Here is a 20,755-nt window from a genome sequence, read left to right on the forward strand (position 1 = left end):
TGAAGAGAAAAACAAACAGAGCAGATCACTTACAATGAGTTCGTCCTTTTCGTTTTCCAGCTCATTGATGGAAGAGTGCAACCTTTGAACCTCAGAGCGTAAAGCGTTGGCCTCCTTCTCCAATGCAACTCTGTCGAATTCCAGCTTTTGGATGTGTTCTTGCTGGTTTACAGCGTCCATCTGCAGTCTGCCCAAGTCATTTTGGGTTTGTTCTAAATTTCTTTGTGTTTCTTCAAGTAGAACTCTAGAGTGGTTAACAAGTATCAGAGGAAATTAGTATCAGATAAAATTACAGTCAATAAAGCAATTTAAAAATATGGAGCCTTACTTCATTTTCATATGATTTGCATTAGCTTGACCCAATGAGTTCTGGAGTTCAGCAAGACGAGTTCGTGCTGCCTCTGACTGGAGTGTGGCAGCATCCAGTTGCTTGGTGCGATTGGCAAGTTGAGACCGCAAGTCAAGGATTTCTTTATCAAATGTGCGCGAAGCATCTCTCCCATCAGCTTCAAGGGTCCATACTCGCTTTTGAGCATCGTGAAGGGCATCAACAACAGACTGTGGCAACATGAGCAGAAAGAGCATTAGCAAACACGTATTTCAAATTAATTCTTGGCAAAAGGCAGATAAGGGAGGAGGCTGATTTTAGCAGAGCGTCATGTGGCACCTGGAGGTGATCTCGGGTGGCATTTCGTTCAGCAATCATCCGCTGGCAATCATCTCTAGCATCATATCCATCTTTTTGCAGCCGCCTCAACACCTCCTAAGCAATGCAGGAGGGTTGGGGATAGGGAGGTGTAAGGAGAGGTAGGAAGCTTTCAATTCATGAACACTTACCATGACAGATTGGGGAGGTTTATCATAACACATTTTCTCTGATGAGCTAAACATTGTAGAAGTTTTCAGAGTGTCAATAGTTTCTCGAAGGCGTTTGTTTTCTTCTTGAAGTCTCTCCTTCTCTCTTTCTCTTTCACGTTCAAGGGTTGAGTCTGATCCTTTCTGTCCACGTAGAATATCAATTTCAACTCTCAGAGAACGGTTCTCTTCTAGAAGTCTGTCTTTCTCAACATCCGCAGACTTCTTCACACGAAGAAGATCCAACTCAACTTCAAGAGTGTGAAGTTCGCTACTGAGGCGTTCTCGCTCATGTGTCTCCCTCTGAGCAAGTAATCTTAAAGCATCTCTTTCAGAAAGTAATGAGTGGTTTTCTTCACACACAGAGAGGAGTTCTCTCTCTTTGGCAATAAGTCTTTGCTGGACCTCTGTGTACTGTTAACAAAGGAACAAGTATTAGAAATGGAAATCGAATGAAAATATCACTTTTAGAAATGCAAGACAATTAATTAAAATAATTGATATAAAGAAGCTAACCAACAGCTAATTGAAATCTACAATTCTAATGCTCATCCATACAAAATAATAAAGTAAAAAGGGGTAATGAAAAGATGAAAAAAGGGCCAGGAGATGGTAAACTGTTACTATGACAACAATGGCTTTTTGACAATGGCACTGTGCTCTGGTTCTAAATAAGGACTAAACAGAAAATTGCAAGATAATTTGCTGCTAGACAAAATTGATGGGTTTTACCTTTTCAGCCAAGGCACGATTAACATCTGAATGGGAACGACTATCTGCAGCTTCACATCTGTATACTGCGGAGAGGTCTTTGAGTTCTTGATTCAGTCTATGGTTCTCTGCTCTTATGGCATCAAGGTCTGCATGAGCCTCTCTTAGTTTCCACAGCAAATCAGTGCTCTGTAAGAAAAATTTTAGAACACATTAGATTTGACAAATAGGTGGAGAAGAAGAAAACAGAAAGAGAATCAAGACAAGAACTTTTAAGAGCTGTTAGCACTTTAGACACTTACCCCAGGTTTTTCTGGCATGTTGTCCAAATATTCTCTAATGCGATGGTATTCTTTTTCAAAAAAGTTTCTCTCTGCTTCAAGAGTTTTAATAATAGGACAGAGATCTGGAGGCGTCTATTAAGATAGGTAAAAGAAAGTAAACATTCATATTCAATTTTCAAAAAGGTAAACATATATATTTTATTATTGCACAAATGCAGGAAAAGATGACTACACTGGAGATAGATGTATCCCTTGATCAGCTTAAACATTACATTACAGAAAAAGAAGAAAAAGAACCCTCTAGTACATACTGCACAAAGACAAACTAGAAAAATTAACTCACAAGCTGCCAAAATATTTTTAATTTTGTGGCTCTTTCTTTTTAAGTATATCACAATTTTTATACCCATTAATATAATTAGAATAATCATTAGAAATCATGCTGATTCTGCTCCTGCGGTTACTGCAACCACTGGAACTACTGCCCCGAGTGCAACTTGAGCCATGCTTGCGCTTTCCACATAGATTTGCGGCAGCTGACTTCCCCTATAGTTAGATGCCATTAAACAATATATTGGACAGCAGTTGAAGAATGAAATGCAAGATGGATTTCCACTTACCTTCACATTCCAAGGCCCATCACCCGCCCCATCCATGCAAGGGTGGCTGTGGGGGTAACTGAGACCGACTTCACTCTGAATACCACGGTCCACCTGTTAAGGGACAACACAAAATAGATTAATACAGTACTCGATTTTCTATTATCATTATTGGGGTTTTCGTCCTCTTGCCAGTGCATCAGACAGAGTCATCCCCTTCAGTTCCACTGCAGCTTTGAGACTGAGAAGGTGGGAGTGGTATGGGATGTGGGTTGTAACATTGACTGGTCTGGGTCACTGGTTTTGACCGCCATGGCTTCTGTGAGAAGATTTTGTCACACAAACTCATGCAGTCATCTACACAATTCTGCACAGTATTAACATAGCAACACTGACCTTTTGATTAGGTTGAGATCTATCTGATACAGGATCGTCATGTTTCTTGCTTCTGGCATTGTCCTTTGATCTTCTGTCCTGATCTTTTCTCTGATCCTGGTTCCACCTTTCTGAATCCTCTTCAGCATACCTACAAAGAAAGTTAGAAAACATGGTCAAATTGATGGTCACATGTACAGTTTGTAAGCAATTCTACATTTATTTACCTTTCAGAAATATATTCATCAACCTCTTCATCTCTCCTTGTTTTATGATGCTCTCTTCTTCTTTCCTTTCTGTATTCTGTTTCCCTGTATTTGTCTCCTTTCTCACTGGCATAGGCTTGTCTCCTACCCTCGACATTTGCATCATCCTGGTTGTTGCGATGTTTACCGGGGCCTTCACTGCATTCACTATAAGGATAATCTGATTGTCGTGAACCCCTGCGCTCAGGCTTGTTGGCGTTCTCTCTTTCTGGAGGTTCATGGTAAGTCTCACGTGGAAGATTAACCTGTTAAACAACAAATCATTAAGAAATGAGGCACTCATTTTTGTTTGTTCAAGAGAAAGATGATGAGCTAAACAGGCAGACAATCTCACCTGAGTTTCTTTTGAATCAATTCTCTTCACATCTGTTTGAATTGCAGCACTACGGTTGGTTGGACGCACCTGAAGCAAAAAGAAATCAATAAGCTTGAACATTCTAGCGGGGGTAAAATACAACATCCATATAGCACCTTGGAACTGCATCACTTACCTTGGCGTTGTCCCCAGTGGAATTCTTGCTCGGTCCACTTGTGGCGCCTGGCTTTTTTGAAACCAACCCCTTTTTCTGGAACACAGAGACACAGAGACCAACAGCATTAGAACCAAAAGAATATGTCACATGTTGATTGGATAACGTGCGCCTGTCAGCAGAAAGGGGTACCAAAATTTGAGATTGGCAGAGGGGTGGGGGAGGTGGGGGTGGCAGGGGGGAAGGCAGGGAAGCCCGCCTGGAGGAGGGGGAGGGGGTGCGACCCCGCAGACCAACCCGGCCATGGAGCGCGGGTGGAGGAGACGACGCGTAGCTCACAGGTCTCAGCTGCAACCAGAGTCAAACACACAGCATTGGCAGGGAGAGAAAACGAAAAAGTCCAGCCCCGCTGCTGGGGATTTGAACCCGCGACCTGCTTGCGGGTGCCGACGGCCGTGTCTTGGGTCGCCGCGGACGTGGAGGAATGGCGGCTGGACGCCCTGCTCCGGCTGCTGGACCTGGTGGACCTGGTGCTGGCTCTGCTGGCCACGGCGCGGGACCTGGCCCGGGACACGGCCCTGGACATGTTGCCCGAGCTGTAGCCACTCTCCGCCTGGAGGCACACAGACGCAGCGTGGGGCGGGGCGCGTTGCACAGTGGGCCAGAAGACAGGTGGAGGCGGCCAAAACTCTAGACGCGTTTGGAGCTCCAGAGTCGCTAAATGGGACTCGAACCGAACGTGTGACCCCACCAATGGATTGCTCTGCGAACGAAGCTTTACCGCCAGGCTGCGACGGCTCTTGGCCGCACTCGGCACGGACACGGGCACCGCCCCCAGGGACGGGCTGCGCTCCAGGGCCTTCCAGGGGGTCTGCGTCGAGTGCGAGTCGCACGCGGCGCCGCCAGGCGAGGCCCCTCGGGGGCAGTGGGCGCCGCGGGCAGCTCTGGGGGAGGACGACGGGGACCCTCGCCGCACCGCCTGGACGAAGCAGGCATCAGGATGGCCCCCGGCGCACAGTGGGCGAGAAGACCGGTGCAGGCGGCCAAAACTCCAGACTCATTTTGAGCTCCAGAGTCGCCAAACAGGACTCCCCTCGAGCGTGTATGACCCCAGCAATGGATTCCTCGTTTTGAGAGCAATCCATTGGTGGGGTCACACGTTCGGTTCGAGTCCCATTTAGCGACTCTGGAGCTCAAAACGCGTCTAGAGTTTTGGCCGCCTCCTCCGGTCTTCTGGCGCACTGTGCGGCGGCCGGGCCGGCCGCGGACTTCCCTCGCGGTGGCGGCCGTCACCTCGGCGGCCTCCTCCAGGAGCTGGTCCCTGGTGAGCGCCCTGGCCGGCGCGGCGGCCGCGGTGGCGTGGCCGCGGTGCGCCCGCCCCGCGTCGTTGTGGTGGACGCCGTGGACGTCGTGGACGTCGTGGACCACCCACCCGGACCGCGAGGCGCGCGCAGGGACGTGCGGGGGGTCGCCGTCGTCCGCCCTGGCCCGCAGCGCGCGCTCCCTGCTGTGCAGGCGGTGCCGCGGCCGCCGGCCCTGCCCCACGGACAGCAGACCGAGAATCGTTGTCACTCTGTCTCTTCAGAGAGACAGGGCGATGAGAACGACTCGGAGGACGCAGCACAGTGGGCCAGAAGACCGGTGGAGGCGGCCAAAACTCGAGGCGTTTTGAGCTCCAGAGTCGCTAAATGGGACTCGAGCCGAACGTGTGACCCCACCAGTGGGCTGCTCTCCGAACGAGGAATCCATTGGTGGGGTCACACGTTCGGTTTGAGTCCTGCTTAGCGACTCCGGAGCTCAATACGCGTCTAGGATTTCGGCCGCCTCCGCCGGTCTTCTGGCCCACTGTGCGCAGGCTGCACCCACGTCGTCGCGGTGGAGGTCGTCGTCGTGGTGGTGCCTCGACCTGCGCGAGGGCAGCGCGCCCACCGAGGCCCGCGACATGCGGCTCGCTGGGACGTACGGCGACGGAGGGGGTGGCCTGGACTGTGCAAGGGGAAATGGAAACTGGGGCGGAGCGTTGAAAGCAGCCGACAGAAAGTCAACTCCCCGGAGAGGCCACAAGTACCTTCTGCCTGTCTTTGTCATCGCGATCCTGAGTCCCAACAGTCGTGTCTGATTCGCTGCTGAAGCTAGCAGACAGACACTGAAAGCACGTATCAATAGGAATCAACATGGTTTACAACCTCCAGGAAGCCCTCTTCTTGGAGTGGGGGAATACCTTTGCCTCAGGGTTGCATGTGGATTCTGTGCCAGAACTGGAGAAGGACTGTGAAGAAGGTGTGGCTGAAGTTGCCTCAGAGTGAATCTTGGTAGAGAGCGTACAGGGGCGGGGGATAAACTCTGGAGATGTTGCCATGTGACGGACGACTAGATGTGGTCTGGAGTGTAGCTCCCAGTCGGCTGTTAAGCTGCTTATTGTGGTGAGCTAGACCGAACCAATTTTTAGGGAGGGTAAGGGTGAAAGAAGATTTGAAACTACGCACACTCTCAGATGTCTAACACTGATACCTGTCGTGGAGTACGCCCACGAGGAGCACGAGGACCAATATTGTTTTCTTCGGAAAACTGTGTGTGGGCATACTGGTGATACAGAAAAAAAGCAAGCCACTTAAATTTGAACCAAAAGCCTGATTCAACGCAGCTATGGACATAAAACAAGCACAAGCGTACCTGTCCCTCAGCTCGAGGTTGCCTACCAAGCTCACCACAAACCTTAGCGCTTCTTTCATCAAAGCATGGAATATTCTAAGAAGAAATAACATTTTCAGAGTTACTATTTTAGATAGACTGGGACACCGTAAATATTGCCAATGGTGCTTGGATACCTCCTTTTTTTTATTTTCAGGGGGCACTTCAATAGTTGTGGTTGTTGTAGTGTGGGATGTTGGAGTGGGGCCATCAGTCGAAGCAGATAACCGCTCACTCGACATCACAACAGAGAGAGTACTTTTTGTGGGCTGAAAGAAACAATTAATCCAAACCATGAGCCCTTAAGAACTCACAGCAAAATGTAAAGAATTCATTTGCCTCTCTTTATATACCTGCCCACTTGATGAAGTGAATTCACTTGCTTTCTGAGATGCAGGAGATCGAAGAGATATAGATTCAAATGGTTCAGATGCAGATTGACTGCTGTGACGACTCAAAGACGACTAACAATGAGGGGGAAAGGGATTTCCATCAGATGGGTTACCAAGGTTAACACAAAAATTGTGGGGAAGTGGTGAAATATTACCTCTACATCAATAAAAATGGGTCGTTTTGATGCACATTCTGAATCTCTAGTGACATCAGTTCCAGAACGAGTGCTGCTTGCACTGCTGTAGGAGAACATTACCCCCTTTTCCTTTGGTAAAATATGACCTGTCTGACAATGGTCTAAGTTATCATGCTAAGACATAAACTTATTGAAAAAATGAAAAAATTGTAACAGCAAAGCACAGAGAGTGCTCACCTCATCTGAGTTCAAGACTGATGAAGATACTACAAGGGTGGGTGAAGTACAGCTGTTCCTCTAGATTGAGAAATTAAAAGTTGATGGAACGATTTCAGTAACGCTCAGGTATAATTTCTTATTGAAGTGCAATGTACCTTGGTGCTACTAAATCTTGAAGATGCAAAGCTAGAAGACTTTGGTGTGTTCAAAAACGTTTGATTCTTTAAGTACCCCTAAACAGTCACAGAGCATCAAAAACAAATCAAACAGCCAGGGAAAGGAAATTTTTCAATACTCACTGTGGTTTGGTTTGAACGTCCAGATCCAGAACTTGTAGATCCTTTTGATGTACCACTACCAGTGCCCTTGTCAGAACGAATGTCCCCATTTGGTCGGCTGTGTGAAGGACCTGACATGGATGTGGCCACTTTCTCCTCAAGGTCTGCTATTTTCTGTTTCTGATAGGTCACAGCAGCAACCAGATTTTCTATTTCCTTGGTTAACTCTGCTTCTGTAGGCATAAATAAAAGATATAAAGATTCATATTTCCACCATACATAAATTCAGTTGACAGCCTTGTTTCTAGAAACTCACCAACATGCTGATATCGTGAAAGCTCAACTCTGTCTGCCTGCAGATGAGATTGAGCATTACTTAGCCTTTGTGTTTCTAAGAGCTGCTTATTTTCTAGTCTTAATTTTTCTAAGTCCATCAAGAGATTTTGGACGTTGCATCGTGCTTCTACTCCACTTCGTTCAAGCTCAGCTACCATCTTCTGAGACTGTGTAAGTTGTTCCTAGCAGACAGAAAATTTGAAGAAATGTTTCAGGGGAAAATATGATAAGATTTTTTTTCAGGAATACAAGTTTTGATGTTACCAAAAAATCATACTTGTAAGTCAATAATTCTCTGCGCAGTTTCCTTGACAGTATAGTTACAAGAATCTTCCACCCGCATTGCAACGTTGTCTACATTTCTTATTTCAGCCTGAAGAACTTGATTACGTTCAGCTAGCCGCACAGCCCTCATCATAGCTTCATGCTGTTTTCTTAAAGCATCTGTAAAATAATTCTTCAAATTATTGAAAATTTGTATGAAACAACAAGAATGAAGGGTCAAAATTTTCTTACCTTGAAGTTGTGACCGCAAACTCTGGTTTGAGTCTTCCAATGAGCCAATAGCTGCTCTTAGATTTGCAATAGTGTAATCATCTCGCATAACTTCAGGATCCCTTGCAGATGCATGGCTTTTACAACTATCTAGCTGAGTGTGAAGTTTGGCTATGTCAAGATCACGGTCCCGAACCTGAAAATATATTATATGCTCAGAGCTGCCATAAATAGGGGAAAAAAAACTAAGAATAAAATTAAAGTATACCTGTTGCTTCAGAGAAGATATGGTCTCATTGAGCTTTTCGCTTTCTTCTCGTAACAGTTTCATTTCATACCGACATGCTCGAAGTTCAGCCTGTGATCTATCCACCATGTTGACAACAAAGGGATCTTCAGTTTGAGTAAGAGCTCCACTAAAGACATCGAGCCATGGCCGACCAGGGGGTTGCTTCTTGGTTGGGCCAACTGATGAAAGTATTTCTACTTTGGTTTGTGCAATCTTCTTTTTCCCTACATTAATATTAGGAAAAAAGTAATCAAATTAAAATAAATAACGGGCAAAATTTGTTGAGAAACCAATAAAAATGTAACAGCTGGGTAGTAATAATAGTTTACCTAAGGACACACTTGGGGCACTTTGAAGTTGCAGTAGCTTTTTGGTCTTCTCAGCAGACTCTACCTCTAGTGAACGAATGCGAGCTAAATGCTGACTAACTAAAAACTGAAGATCTCCATTTTCTTGCTCCAATTTCCGACAGCGTGCTTTGGCATCTGTAAAGATAAAACAAATAAAATTTCACAGGCTCAACCCTACTATAAAACCATCAAATGGAGTGGACTTTCACATACCGAGAACAGAATTATTGGCCTCTTCTCTGATATGTGTGACCTGTTGGTTTAGTTCTGTGATTTGTCGAACAAGGCGTTCATTGTCGTTTCGAAATGGTTGCACCCCACGGTTCAGAACACGAACTTGCTGAAAAATAAAATAAAATCTATTACTATGTAAAAAGTTAAAAAGAAAAAAAAGGAAGGCATGTCAGTGGCGTTTTCAAAACAGTTCTGCACTCGAAATCAAAATTATCTCTCCCCCTAAGTTTTTGAAGGCAGGTGCCTTACCGCCAGGCATTTGATCGTAACCCGTTTCCGGCCTGGCACAAGGCCCTCTTCCGGGGTCGCTGCTTGCTGTGCCTCACCGCCCACCGCGAGGCTAGAGAGGGAAGGACGCCGGCCTTCCGAGGAGATGGACCTTCGCGGTGGTGCTGGGTTCGACTCCCCCGACCGCATCATTTTTTTTCATATATTTTTTAAAATTTTGAGTTTTTTGGATTAATTTTGTTTTTGAGACGAAATTTTTAAACGGTCGCGGACACGGGCAGCCTACTTCCGATGATAGTTTAGATCTTCCCTTCCCTATCCGCTGGGCGCTCCCAGGGCAGTGGGGGCACACGTGGGGAGACACGTGGGGGACACGCTACATGCTCCAGCATCACGCTGTCCACTCCAGCCAGTTAGACCGCTGGAGGACAGGTCCTTGGCTGCGCTGGCTCGCTGGAGGCCTGGAGGACGGCGTCAACGCGGCGGGGGCGGCGCGGGCGGTGCTTCCAGGCAGTGGCCACCCCGCGGCCCTTCACTGGAAGCACCTCTGGAGGCACTGAAAGCCCTCCAAGGCCCTGCGGCCCTCCGCGGCGACTTCCAGCCCACGCCGAGTCAAGCCACTCCACATCGATCCGCTACGCCCCGCCACGCCGCGGCGCCGGGCTACCGCGCTACCGCCAAGCCGGAGACAAACCGCACACCTACTCACTCAGGTACCCGCGAGCGGCGCCGAGCAGCGCCGCGAGCAAGCCAACCCCCCGCCCCGTGCCCTGCCGGCATCTGGCATACTTGAGCCAACAACCACACAACCGCACAGTGGGCCGGAAGACCGGTGGGGGCGGCCGAAACTCTAAACGCGTTTTGAACTCCAGAGTCGCTAAATGGGACTCGAACAAAACGTGTGACCCCCACCAATGGATTGCTCTCCCAACGAGGAATCCATTGGTGAGGTCACACGCTCGGTTCGAGTCCCATTTAGCGACTCTGGAGCTCAAAACGCGTCTAGAATTTTGGCCGCCTCCTCCGGTCTTCTGGCCCACTGTGAACCGCCGCGGCCGCAGAGCCGCAGACCGCGCCGTGCTGCCGGCTGCACAGTGTGCACACATACTTGGACAAACTCACAAACTCGCGCAGCATTCGAGCGCGCAACTCCGGGACGCGGCGTAGCTATTGACAACGCCAAAATTGCACCGGAACATTAATTCAACATTCCGAGCGCGGTTTGGTGGTGGAAAACCGTGATAACGAAAAGACGCGTCACCGCCACCTGCCGGCCTGTGGCCCTTCCCTGTGGGATTTCACCCCCCCCTCTCTCTCTCTCTCTCGCAGGGTGCCCCGTAGGGGTGCGAGAGAGACAGAGCGACGATGCGCTGTGAGTCTTGAGTGACTTGCACTGTAGCCACACGTGCCCTGCCTAATTACAGTGCCGGCCACCCCTCGGGAGCCCCCCCCCCCTTCGCGGGGGTTTGTTGGTAGATTGGGAGGGAATGCCCTTCAGACGGGCAGCTCCCCCGGGGCCTGGCCGAGGGCCTGCACGGCCTGGCGGGTTGCCTACCCTGAGCTGCCCTGAGCCAGAGCGGCGCTGAGCGGCCGACAACGTCCGTCGTCAGCTCCTCGGCGTTCCTCGCAGCCCACACTGTAAACGCCGCGAACCTGGAAACGTCACGCGATGCACCGTCCACCACGCGGAACGCAGTGGGGGTGTGATTGTTGGCACGACTGGGTGTGCCAACCAACCGCACAGTGGGCCAGCCGGTGGAGGCGGTCAAAATCCCGAACGGGTTTCGAGCCCCAGAGTCGCTAATTAGGGTTAAAACCGAACGTGTGACCGCACCAATGGATTGCTCTCCGAACGAGGAATCCATTGGTGGGGTCACACGTTCGGTTCGAGAGCCATTTAGCGACTCTGGAGCTCAAACCGCGTCGAGAGTTTTGGCCGGCGGTGCCGGTCCTCTGGCCTTCGGCGTCCCCGCGGCCGCCTAGACGCGAAGACACGGACACGGCCCCTTACCCTGACAGGGCATAGTGGCCACTCAATCTCGCGGCCCCACAAAACAAGGAGGAAAATGGTGCACACGATATGGCAGAGGAAGTGGAAGTGGCGCCACGAGGCTCGCCGTCTCTCTCGCACCCCCAGAGCAGGCTGATTCCGAGAGTCGTTCTCGTCGCTCTGTCTCTCTCACACCCAAAGGGGCAGCCCCATGAGTGCGAGAGAGACAGAGCGACGAAAACGACTCTCAGTCTGCGGCAACCCGCTCGCCGCCGTGGCTGCGCCCAGCCGAGCGAGTCCGGAGGGTCGTCTCGTATCGCTCTGTCTCTCTCGCTCCCTCGCGGGACGCGCCGCGAGAGAGAGAGAGAGAGAGAGAGAGAGAGAGAGAGAGAGAGAGAGAGAGAGAGAGAGAGAGAGAGAGAGAGAGCCCTCGGCGCCGAATAACGGAAATGACACCACTTTGCTGTTCCCCGTGCTGTTCCGCGACGAGCAGCGCGAGCGATGACGAGTCGGGGCGTCGGGGGTTGGAGTGAGAGAGACCGCCGCGAGGCGCGAGAGAGGGAGAGAGAGAGGGAGAGGGAGGTTAGCCCCGGGCCGCGTCCGCCTGCTCGACACGCTACACCGTGAAAAATGCGGCGTCATGACACAAGAATGCACTCGGACTTCGCGGGTCGTTGCGGCGCGCCTTGGGCGCCTTGGGCCTTGTCTGCGTTGCCATTGGCCGTCCGGGACGAGAGAGACAGAGAGACTCTAGACGACACCCGTCCTCACGAGTCGAGTCCGACAGGCCGACGCACAGTGGGCCAGAAGACCGGTGGAGGCGGCCAAAACTCTAGACGCGTTTTGAGCTCCAGAGTCGCTAAATGGATCTCGAACCGAACGTGTGACCCCACCAATGGTTCCTCACTCGGAGAGCAATCCATTGGTGGGGTCACACGTTCGGTTCGAGTCCGATTCAGCGACTCTGGAGCTCAAAACGCGTCTTGAATCTTTGCCGCCTCCGCCGGTCTTCTGGCCCACTGCGCGACGCGCGCCAGGCGCCACAGGCCTTCCCCCCCTCCCCAAGCCTACCCCCCGGGGGCGGCGCGGGCCGCGGTCGCTCAAAGGCCTGCCTCTGCGCTGCCCGCTGCGCCTCCGCGAGCCTCGCGGTCCTAGAGCGTCTAGAACTGGCCGTGTAACTAGACCGCAACCAGGCAGCCACACAAGGGCCGTAGTTCCCCCCGTGTACTTTCTGCCTGCCTGCAGACTGATACCGAGAGTCCTTTTCGTCGCTCTGTCTCTCTCGCACCCACGGGGCGTCCTACGAGTGCGAGGGAGACAGAGCGACGAAAACGACTCTCGGAATCAACTCTGCTGGAAAGTTGCTGCTCGAGACGCGGTTCAAATTCTAGCCTGCCTTACAGTGCATCGTCGAAGGCGTTCTCCAGCATCGGTAAGCCGTGCTGTCAGTGTCTCTTGGTGAAACAGAGGCACGCCACGGCGGCAGGGCGGCACGGCGCTACAGGTAAACGCGAACAGCCCGCCTCATGCGCCGCCTGTCGCCCCCCACGAAACAATATCATTCTCATCACGGAATATCAGGCCGCCCGTCGCTCTGTCTCTCTCGCACTCTGGGGGCGTCCCTTGGGGGAGCGAGAGAGACAGAGGAAAGCCATCGCAATCTCGCGGAAAACGCAAGCGGGGCCGCCGAGCCGAGCTAGGTCGTTTCCGAACGCCATCCTAAGGGCGGGCTTGGCGTGATCCAAGTTTCGCCGGTAGCAGCGAGAGAGAGAGAGGGGGGGGGGCGAGAGACAGAGAGAGAGAGGAGGGGTTGCTGATGTGACCACGCGGTCGGTTCCACATTGATAAGGAAGCGGCGAAGGCTATGAATACTCGCCGGCACGGAAGCGACCTTGAGTCCTTGAAGGCCACCCGGGGGAAAGCCTGGGAAGGCCGGTGGTGGGCGGTGGCTTAGGTCAGCTCCGCGAAGGGCCGACTGACTTCACGTTCCTATCAACGAAAATGTTGGCCTCACTTCGAAAGAAACCCTCGAGTCTCTCGCTCTCTCTCTCTCTCTCTCTCTCTCTCGCACTCATGGGGCGACCCCTGCAGGTGCGAGAGAGATAGAGCGACGAGAACGACTCCACACCCACGCACTGACGCCCCCCTGGAGTGCTGCAGACTGATTCCGAGAGTCGCTTTCGTCGCTCTGTCTTTCTCGCACCCAAAGGAGGCACCCTTTGAGCACGAGAGAGACAGAGCGACGAAAACGACTCTCGGAATCAGTCTGCTGACGAAAATAATGACGGTTTTCTGACGCAGCACTGTAGGGGCCCCACACTCCATTGCCCTGCAGTGCAGTGGGGTCGGCCACGGCCACGGGGGTCAGCCCCAAGCCCTGCCGTGTATTTGTGTAGCGCCCTACTAGCGTACTTTCCCGACCGCGGTCGATCTGGCCAGGCTGCAGACTGATTCCGAGAGTCGTTTTCGTCGCTCTGTCTCGCTCGCACCCGTGGGGCGTGCCGTGTAGGTGCGGGTGAGAGAGAGGCAGAGCGACGAAAACGACTCAGTTTGCAGGGCACGGTTCGGCGGGGATGGCGGGCGTGGAAGGGGGGCCTTTGTACAGGTAGATTGACAGACTGAACAAGTCTAAAAATGAGTTATTTTTCCAACGGTTGCCCAAAGTGGAACTACGTTGATTGGAAGGCAGAAGATTCTTACAAAGATTTAGGGTCGGTGTTGAAAGACCATTATACAGGGGCACAAAAGAGAATACTCTTTTCATTGTTAGATAAGTCACTGGCTAATGTTGAATATTACTCAACAGGCCAACCGGCACAGGCAAGCAAAGTAAACCTATTGTTTTAGGGAAATACCAAAAATAGCTTTAGATAACGGCATGATTGAGAAACTCACCTCATCCAATTCATGAGCTTTCTTTTTATAGTGGTCAAGGCTTGATGTGGTTTGCAGTAGGTCTCCAAAGAGGGCTTCGACTAAAGGCAGGCATTCTATAGCAAGAGGCTGGCGGAACCCAAGTTCATCCAGCTGTGCTCGTAAACTGTGGTAACGTTGCTCCACGCCTTTCAACTTGCAGCAGCCACCATCCCCTGACATGGTGAAGGCGGGTTACTCCTGTAAATTTATACATAAGAATTTAGGTGACAGAAAACAAAATGCAAGCATGGGATGACACCATTCCCATCGGAGCCACTATAGCCATACAAGGAAATGACAGCCAAGTACTTATTTGGATACAAACAAAACATAAAAATAGTGACAAATCCCAACGTAAAGGAGAAAAGTTTTGGTTTAATATAAATGAAAGCACAGCAGACTCCTACACATTCGCAGTAATATAACCTCACACGATACTCAGATAACTGGCATTGAATGATTCGTGATAAGAATCTAAGCCAAAACAAGCCTTGGATAACAAACAAACATTTCACACTAGGTTAGGATGCCGGGACGGACCGCCCACCGCAACGGGTGAACGGAGCAACACGGCCAACACGGTTACCTTGCCAGCAGATTCACGAACGACTATCCACGATTGATTTTCCTCATTCCTTCCTTCATGTTCCCAAAAGAGAAAGCACGAACAGACTCTGTGTCTTTCTCCTCAGCTGTCACTTTGGCGTTTCAAATTTCAAACACCGTGCCCGGAGCTTCGAGTCCTTCGACTCGAGTTCGAGAGTATCGAAGAGCCATCGGCAGCGAAGCGTGACGTCATAACCGTCGCGCCTCGCGTCGCGCGCGCATACTCCGCGCACAGGTAGGCGAGGGGTATCGACGACCGTCATCGGCGCTACCCCGCGCGCTCCCTGAGGGAGGGGTCGGTGCTGCTGCAACATATTGGTGGCAAAAGTAGACACGATGCTCCAGTATCGAAAGGTTTACCAGCCTCATCGCTCTCGAGAATAGTTGCGCAGTAGACAGGCTGAGGTTGGCAACCCCTCCGACACTGGTGTAAGGCGGGAAGTTTTGTGCACTAGCGTAGCAACACTGATGAAGACGAGGGAGTTGCTGATGAAGCGGCAGCACAGTGAAGACCGGCGCAAACGGCCAAAATTCTAGACGCTACACAGAAAACAGGACTCAAACCGCGCTTGTGACCCCACCAATGGATTCCTCGTTCGGAGAGCAATCCATTGGAGGGGTCACACGTTCGGTTCGAGTCCCATTTACCGACTCTGGAGCTCAAAACGCGTCTGGAGATTTGACCGCCTCCACCCGCCAGTCTTCTGGCCCACTGTGCATCCCCAACTCAGATAGCAGCCTGAAAGGTAGGCAAAAGCCATACGTTGCCTCTGTAAGTAGGCAAAAAGTGATGCTTCCCCCCCCCCGGGCATCTGGATCCGCCACTGTCGGATTAGAAAGCGAGGAAGTGTTCGGGGCGCATGTGCATGTGGCTGCTGGCTGCCAATGGCTGCCATGCCCGCCTTCCGCGAGTCTGCGCCTTCCTTGATATCATTTCATTTTCCGCTCCTAAAAAGAATGTCCCCGCGGGCATCCGCGCATCGCCTGGCCTCGCCGCGCATTCCGGGACGCAACTTTTATCGCCGACGTGATTCGCGGAGAGGGAAATAATAAAAAGAGAGGAATCGAATGATAATATTGGCGGGAGTCTCCGCGCCGTTCGCACCTGCAGAGCGACTCCGCGGAGAGTCGTTTCCTCTCTCGCTCGCACCCGTACGGAGCGCAGTGGGCCAGAAGACCCTTGGAGTAATACCGGTGGAGGCGGCCAAAACTCTAGACGCGTTTTGAGCTCCAGAGTCGCTAACCAGGCCTAGAACCAAACGTGTGACCCCACCAATGGATCCCTCGTTCGGAGAGCAATCCATCGGTGGGGTCACACGTTCGATTCGAGTCCCATTTAGCGACTCTGGAGCTCAAAACACGTCTTGAATGTTTGCCGCCTCCGCCGGTCTTCTGGCCCACTGTGCGGAGCGCCCCGTGTGTGCGAGAGAGACGGCGACGCTCATATTCAGTCTTCCGGATGGAAGTTGGGTGCACTCGCCTTCGTTCCGCACTGGGAGCGTCGCCTCTGTAGACTGCTTGCGAGAGTCGTTCGCGTCGCTCTGTCTCTCTCGCACCCATGCGGGACACCCCGTGAGTGCGAGAGAGACAGAGCGACGAGAACGACTCTCGGAATCAGTCTGCTGCATTCCATCCCGCGACGTGTGAATTAAGTCCCGCTCGGCTTCCTTCTTCCATAGTGCCAGCCGAGCCGCGCGTCGCTCTGTCTCTCTCGCACTCGCGGGGTGGCCCGTATGGGTGCGAGAGAGACAGAGCGAGGGAACGGCGGCGGGGAAGCGCTCGCCCGGAAGACTGCCACCTGCGCACCGGATGTCGGAGCAGCCTCGCTGGGTGGAGATGGGGTCGGATTTAGATTGAGAAGTGACAAACCCGGACAAACCCGGCGGGGAAGAGGCGACAGCAGACCGATTCCGAGAGTCGTTTTTCGTCGCTCTGTCTCTCTCGCACCTATACGGGGCGCCCATGAGTGCGAGAGAGAAAGAGCGACGAAAACAAGGGCGCCGCACGGTGAAGGTGGCCGCCGGTGGCTGACGGACGTCGCCGAACGCGACTGCGGACAGGCAGGGGCAGAACGCCACATTCTTAAAATTAAATTCTGCCGATTTCTTTCACCGTCTCCCTCTTCGAGACAGAGCGACGACTTCCGGAGAGAGAGAGAGGGAGAGAGAGAGGGGGGAGAGAGAGAGAGAGAGAGAGAGAGAGAGAGAGAGAGAGAGAGAGAGAGAGAGAGAGAGGGAGAGAGAGAGAGAGCTGCTCTGCCTGCGGCCGCGCTTACGAACCGAGTTGGAGCGCGCTAGACGCGGCCACTCTTGTGGGAGAGAGAATACCGCCGTAAAGGGAGGGCCGGGAAGGGAGAGCCCTTTGCGTCCAGGCGGCGAGCCGAGGGGCTGGCGAAGGGCTGCCGAAGGGATGGTAGGCCGGCGCGGTTCAGGTTAGCCTAAAACGCCCTCCAAACCTCCAAACCCCTTCAGCCTCCAGCCCCGCGAGCAGCCAGCAGCCCGCCTGCGAGCCCATTCAGACCGCCGGCCCCGCCAGCCCTCCGATTGGCCATCAAGAAGCCAGCCAGGCGAAAAACGCGCCGGGCGGCCACGCTGCCAAGCCAACGCCAGCGCCGCCACCTGTAGACCGGGCACGCCAACCCGCGAAGAGAAAAAATCTTTCCGGTGGACGGTGAAGGCTGAATACCGCAGCACAGTGGGCCAGAGGACCGGCGCCGGCGGCTGAAACCCTAGACGCGTTTTGAGCTCCATAGTCGCTGTATGGGACTCGAACCGAACGTGTGACCCCACCAATGGACTGCTCTCCGAACGAGGAATCCATTGGTGGGGTCACACGCTCGGTTCGAGCCCTGTTTAGCGACTCTGGAGCTCGAAACGCGTCTAGAGGTTTGGCCGCCTCCACCGGTCTTCTGGCCCACTGTGCGCGGCCGCAAATAAACACGCGGCCACGTGGAGCGGCAAGGGAAGTGGAGTGAAGGGCCTCGGAAAATGGCAACACTGCGACATCAGCTGCCATCAGCATCAGCGCCCGTTCCCCCGAGGGTTCATTCCGAACAGTCGTCGCTCTGTCTCTCTCGCACTCGCGGGGCCAGTAGAGCCCCGTAACAGAGCCGTGGGCCACAGTGGGCCAGACGACCGGTGGAGGCGGCCAAAACTGTAGACACCGTTTTGAGCTTCAGAGTCGCTAAACAGGCCTCGAACCGATCGTGTGACCCCACCAATGGATTGCTTGCTCGGAGAGCAGTCCATTGGTGGGGTCACACGTTCGGTTCGAGTCCCATTTAGCGACTGTGGAGCTCAAAACGCGTCTAGAGTTTAGGCCGCCTCCACCGGTCTTCTGGCCCACTGTGTGGGCCACGCCCGTGGTGGGCGCGTTGGTAAAGACAGTGCTCTGTCTATCACGTCGGTCGGAAGTGGTCGCGAGTGAGGCGGACGGCGCACGGCGGATTCTGCCGGGAGATTTCGACGGGGCGTCCCTGTCGCACTCATGGGGCCGTCCGTAGGGGTGCGCGGGGGTGCGAGAGAGACAGAGAGACGTGAGCGTCCTGTTCGGAAGGACTCGGTTGGGGGTTCAGTTCAGTTACGCGCTTCTTGACGTCGGCGTGGCTGCAGACTGAGAGTCGTTTTCGTCGCTCTGTCTCTCTCGCACTCATACGCGTCCCCTGCAGGTGCGGGAGAGACAGAGCGACGAAAACGACTCTCGGAATGAGTCTGCTAGGCCGGTGGCGCCGCCTGCAGTCGTCCCGAGTCGTTCAGGTCCTGTCTGGAAGGGTGCCAAGCTCTGCAGGGGGCGGACAGGGCGGACAGCGACACCTGTCGCAAGGGGGGGGGGAAAGGGGGGGGGGGCGTCAGGGGCGCGTTCCTAAACCACGTGGTTAAAAATAAAGACCGAGTGCCCTTCGCATTGGGATCTTCGACTATTTCAATCCACCCTAAACAGAGCAGCGCGAGCGCGTGCACTGGGAAATGTGAGCCTTGCGACCATTTCCCAACGACTGTCGGGCTCTCTACCCTCAAAAATATTGTTGCAGTGAATATTGCCGGAGCGTACAGAGGAATTTATACAATCAACGCGATGAAGATTTGTTCATTTTACGAATCATTTTCGTTATTTCAAAGTGAGATGTTGAGGAAAATATTTATGTGACGAAGGAAAAAAGCTAGCTGACACCTTGAAAAGTCTTATATTGTTCTAGGTATGTTTTGAAGTAGGTGCAGGTACAAAGGTATCATCTGCTAAAATTAGTTTATAGTACATATGTTTCACCAATGATTTGAAAATGAAAAAAATAAATGGAGCCAATTTTCGTGGAGGGACATTTTGAGTGTAACGGTTAGAGTCCATAATTGGAGCCATTGCCTGGTTGGCCAGGTTCGGGGCTCGCCTGTGTACATCAGGCCAGTGAGTGGGGGCCCCGGGGGCGGGGGTGGGGGGGTGGTGGGGGGGGGGGGGTGGCTCTACGGTTGGGACCGAGTCTGTCAGGGAGGAGACGTCAAGTTTAGTTCGAGTTGAGCTGTGCAAAGTCCACTCGTCTGCGACCCGCTCCTTCCTGGTCGGCCTGGTCCCTCCAGTCAGGCTGCCACTTAACAACCCCCCACGGAGCCAAGCAACGAAATCCGAGAAATCAGACGGAATCAGTCGGGTCCTGAAGGCCGAAGCCGCAGCGACCCTAATGCCCCGCCTCTGGCGAGGGTTCGGGGTTCGATCCCCGCCAGGGTCTCCGTCTTTTTCCCGCCTTCGCCATCATTTCAGAGGCTGTCTACACGTGGCTCTTTTATTTCGCGTCCGCGTACATGTCAAGCTTTGCGTCTGAACACGATGCTGGCTTCATATTGCATGGAAGGAGGAAAGGGGGGGAGGGGGAAGGAGCAGAACGGGAGAAAGGGCGCCGTGGAGATCAGTCCATATTCACTGCGACAGAGCTCCGGCGCACAGTGGGCTAGAAGACTGGTGCAGGCGGCTAGAACTCCAGACGCGTTCTGGCCTCCAGAGTCGCTAAACAGGACTCGAACCGAACGTGTGACCCCACCAATGGATTGCTCTCCGAACGAGGAGTCCATTGGTGGGGTCACACGCTCGGTTCGGGTCCCATTTAGCGACTCTGGAGCTCAAAACGCGTCTAAGAGTTCTGGCCGCCTCCACCGGTCTTCTGGCCCACTGTGCGCCGGAGCAAAGCACGTGGGTCTGGGGAAAGAGAGGCATCGCGAGGTCGGGAAGGAGAGGCAGGTAATGGTTTCGCCTCGGTGTGGCTGCTCGGTGACTTATCCGCAGCCAGACTAGATCTGCGGCAAGGCCAGGCAAGGCCAGGCAAGGCGGCAGTGGGTGAGTCGACTCGGAAGTAAGTAGGATTGAGGAGGTTGCCCTAGGCTGGTGGAAAACTACCTTCCTTGGCCGCCCCGCCCCGCCCTGCCCTCGATGTGTTCCGCTGTGATTCCCCTACGCGGCGCACGGATTAGCTGCTGTATCATCCTGCTTCATCCACAGGTGACAAAAAAAAGTGGAGCCTGACTTTGCTCTGTGAGAAACAGCTCAGTGTTGCCACGAGCAACTTCTCGTAAGCAAAGTCGAGCAGGTAAGCTGAGGTTGGCAACCCTTTCAACACTGGTGCATCGTGGGAATTTTTGATGTGGACGCGCTAGGGATCCTCCCTGGGCAACAGTGTGGAAGCTGGAAGAGCAGAGCCCCTGCGGTGTAGGCAACCACGCGGCACGGGAGGCGGCGTGTTGCCTACACCGCAGGCGTCCAGAGGGCTCCCGTCGCACACCGGAGTGTTTGGGCTGCTTTTTGCCTTAGGAGACCGGCGCAAGCGGCCAAAACTCTAGGCGCGTTTCGAGCTCCAGAGTCGCTAAATGGGACTCGAGCCAAACGTGCGACCCCACCAATGGATTCCTCGTTCGGAGAGCGATCCTTTGGTGGGGTCATACGTTCGGTTCGAGTCCCATTTAGCGACACTAGAGCTCCAAACGCGTCTGGAGTTTTGGCCGCCTCCACCGGTCTGCTGGCCCACTGTGCGGCGGCATCGCCCAGTGCAGCC

At 53.2% G+C, this 20,755-nt stretch overlaps 1 protein-coding gene across 2 annotated transcripts in view; it reads right to left on the minus strand.

Annotated features, from left to right (window-relative positions):
- LOC117644536 (major antigen-like) overlaps nucleotides 1-14,887 on the minus strand; it is a 47,519-nt gene extending 32,632 nt beyond the window's left edge. The window contains exons 1-22 of one of the 2 annotated variants that reach the window (XM_034384083.1): nucleotides 14,702-14,887; nucleotides 14,095-14,313; nucleotides 8,961-9,087; nucleotides 8,727-8,882; nucleotides 8,377-8,621; nucleotides 8,130-8,304; nucleotides 7,891-8,057; nucleotides 7,594-7,795; nucleotides 7,299-7,510; nucleotides 7,155-7,232; nucleotides 7,018-7,077; nucleotides 6,799-6,930; nucleotides 3,582-3,656; nucleotides 3,425-3,493; nucleotides 3,052-3,335; nucleotides 2,846-2,975; nucleotides 2,471-2,563; nucleotides 1,869-1,982; nucleotides 1,588-1,755; nucleotides 838-1,269; nucleotides 329-558; nucleotides 34-244 (exon numbers count right to left, since the gene is read on the minus strand). In XM_034384083.1, coding sequence (XP_034239974.1) covers nucleotides 34-244; nucleotides 329-558; nucleotides 838-1,269; nucleotides 1,588-1,755; nucleotides 1,869-1,982; nucleotides 2,471-2,563; nucleotides 2,846-2,975; nucleotides 3,052-3,335; nucleotides 3,425-3,493; nucleotides 3,582-3,656; nucleotides 6,799-6,930; nucleotides 7,018-7,077; nucleotides 7,155-7,232; nucleotides 7,299-7,510; nucleotides 7,594-7,795; nucleotides 7,891-8,057; nucleotides 8,130-8,304; nucleotides 8,377-8,621; nucleotides 8,727-8,882; nucleotides 8,961-9,087; nucleotides 14,095-14,295 — 3,561 coding nt within the window. In that variant the 5' untranslated portion in view covers nucleotides 14,296-14,313; nucleotides 14,702-14,887. The remainder of the gene's footprint in view (nucleotides 1-33; nucleotides 245-328; nucleotides 559-837; nucleotides 1,270-1,587; nucleotides 1,756-1,868; nucleotides 1,983-2,470; nucleotides 2,564-2,845; nucleotides 2,976-3,051; nucleotides 3,336-3,424; nucleotides 3,494-3,581; nucleotides 3,657-6,798; nucleotides 6,931-7,017; nucleotides 7,078-7,154; nucleotides 7,233-7,298; nucleotides 7,511-7,593; nucleotides 7,796-7,890; nucleotides 8,058-8,129; nucleotides 8,305-8,376; nucleotides 8,622-8,726; nucleotides 8,883-8,960; nucleotides 9,088-14,094; nucleotides 14,314-14,701) is intronic. The other variant, XR_004587667.1, reaches the window with a different exon arrangement.
- Between the last annotated feature and the right edge of the window lie 5,868 nt (nucleotides 14,888-20,755).

The sequence above is a fragment of the Thrips palmi genome, unplaced genomic scaffold (assembly GCF_012932325.1).
Source record: "Thrips palmi isolate BJ-2018 unplaced genomic scaffold, TpBJ-2018v1 HiC_scaffold_18, whole genome shotgun sequence".
NCBI classification, from domain to species: Eukaryota; Metazoa; Arthropoda; class Insecta; order Thysanoptera; family Thripidae; genus Thrips; species Thrips palmi.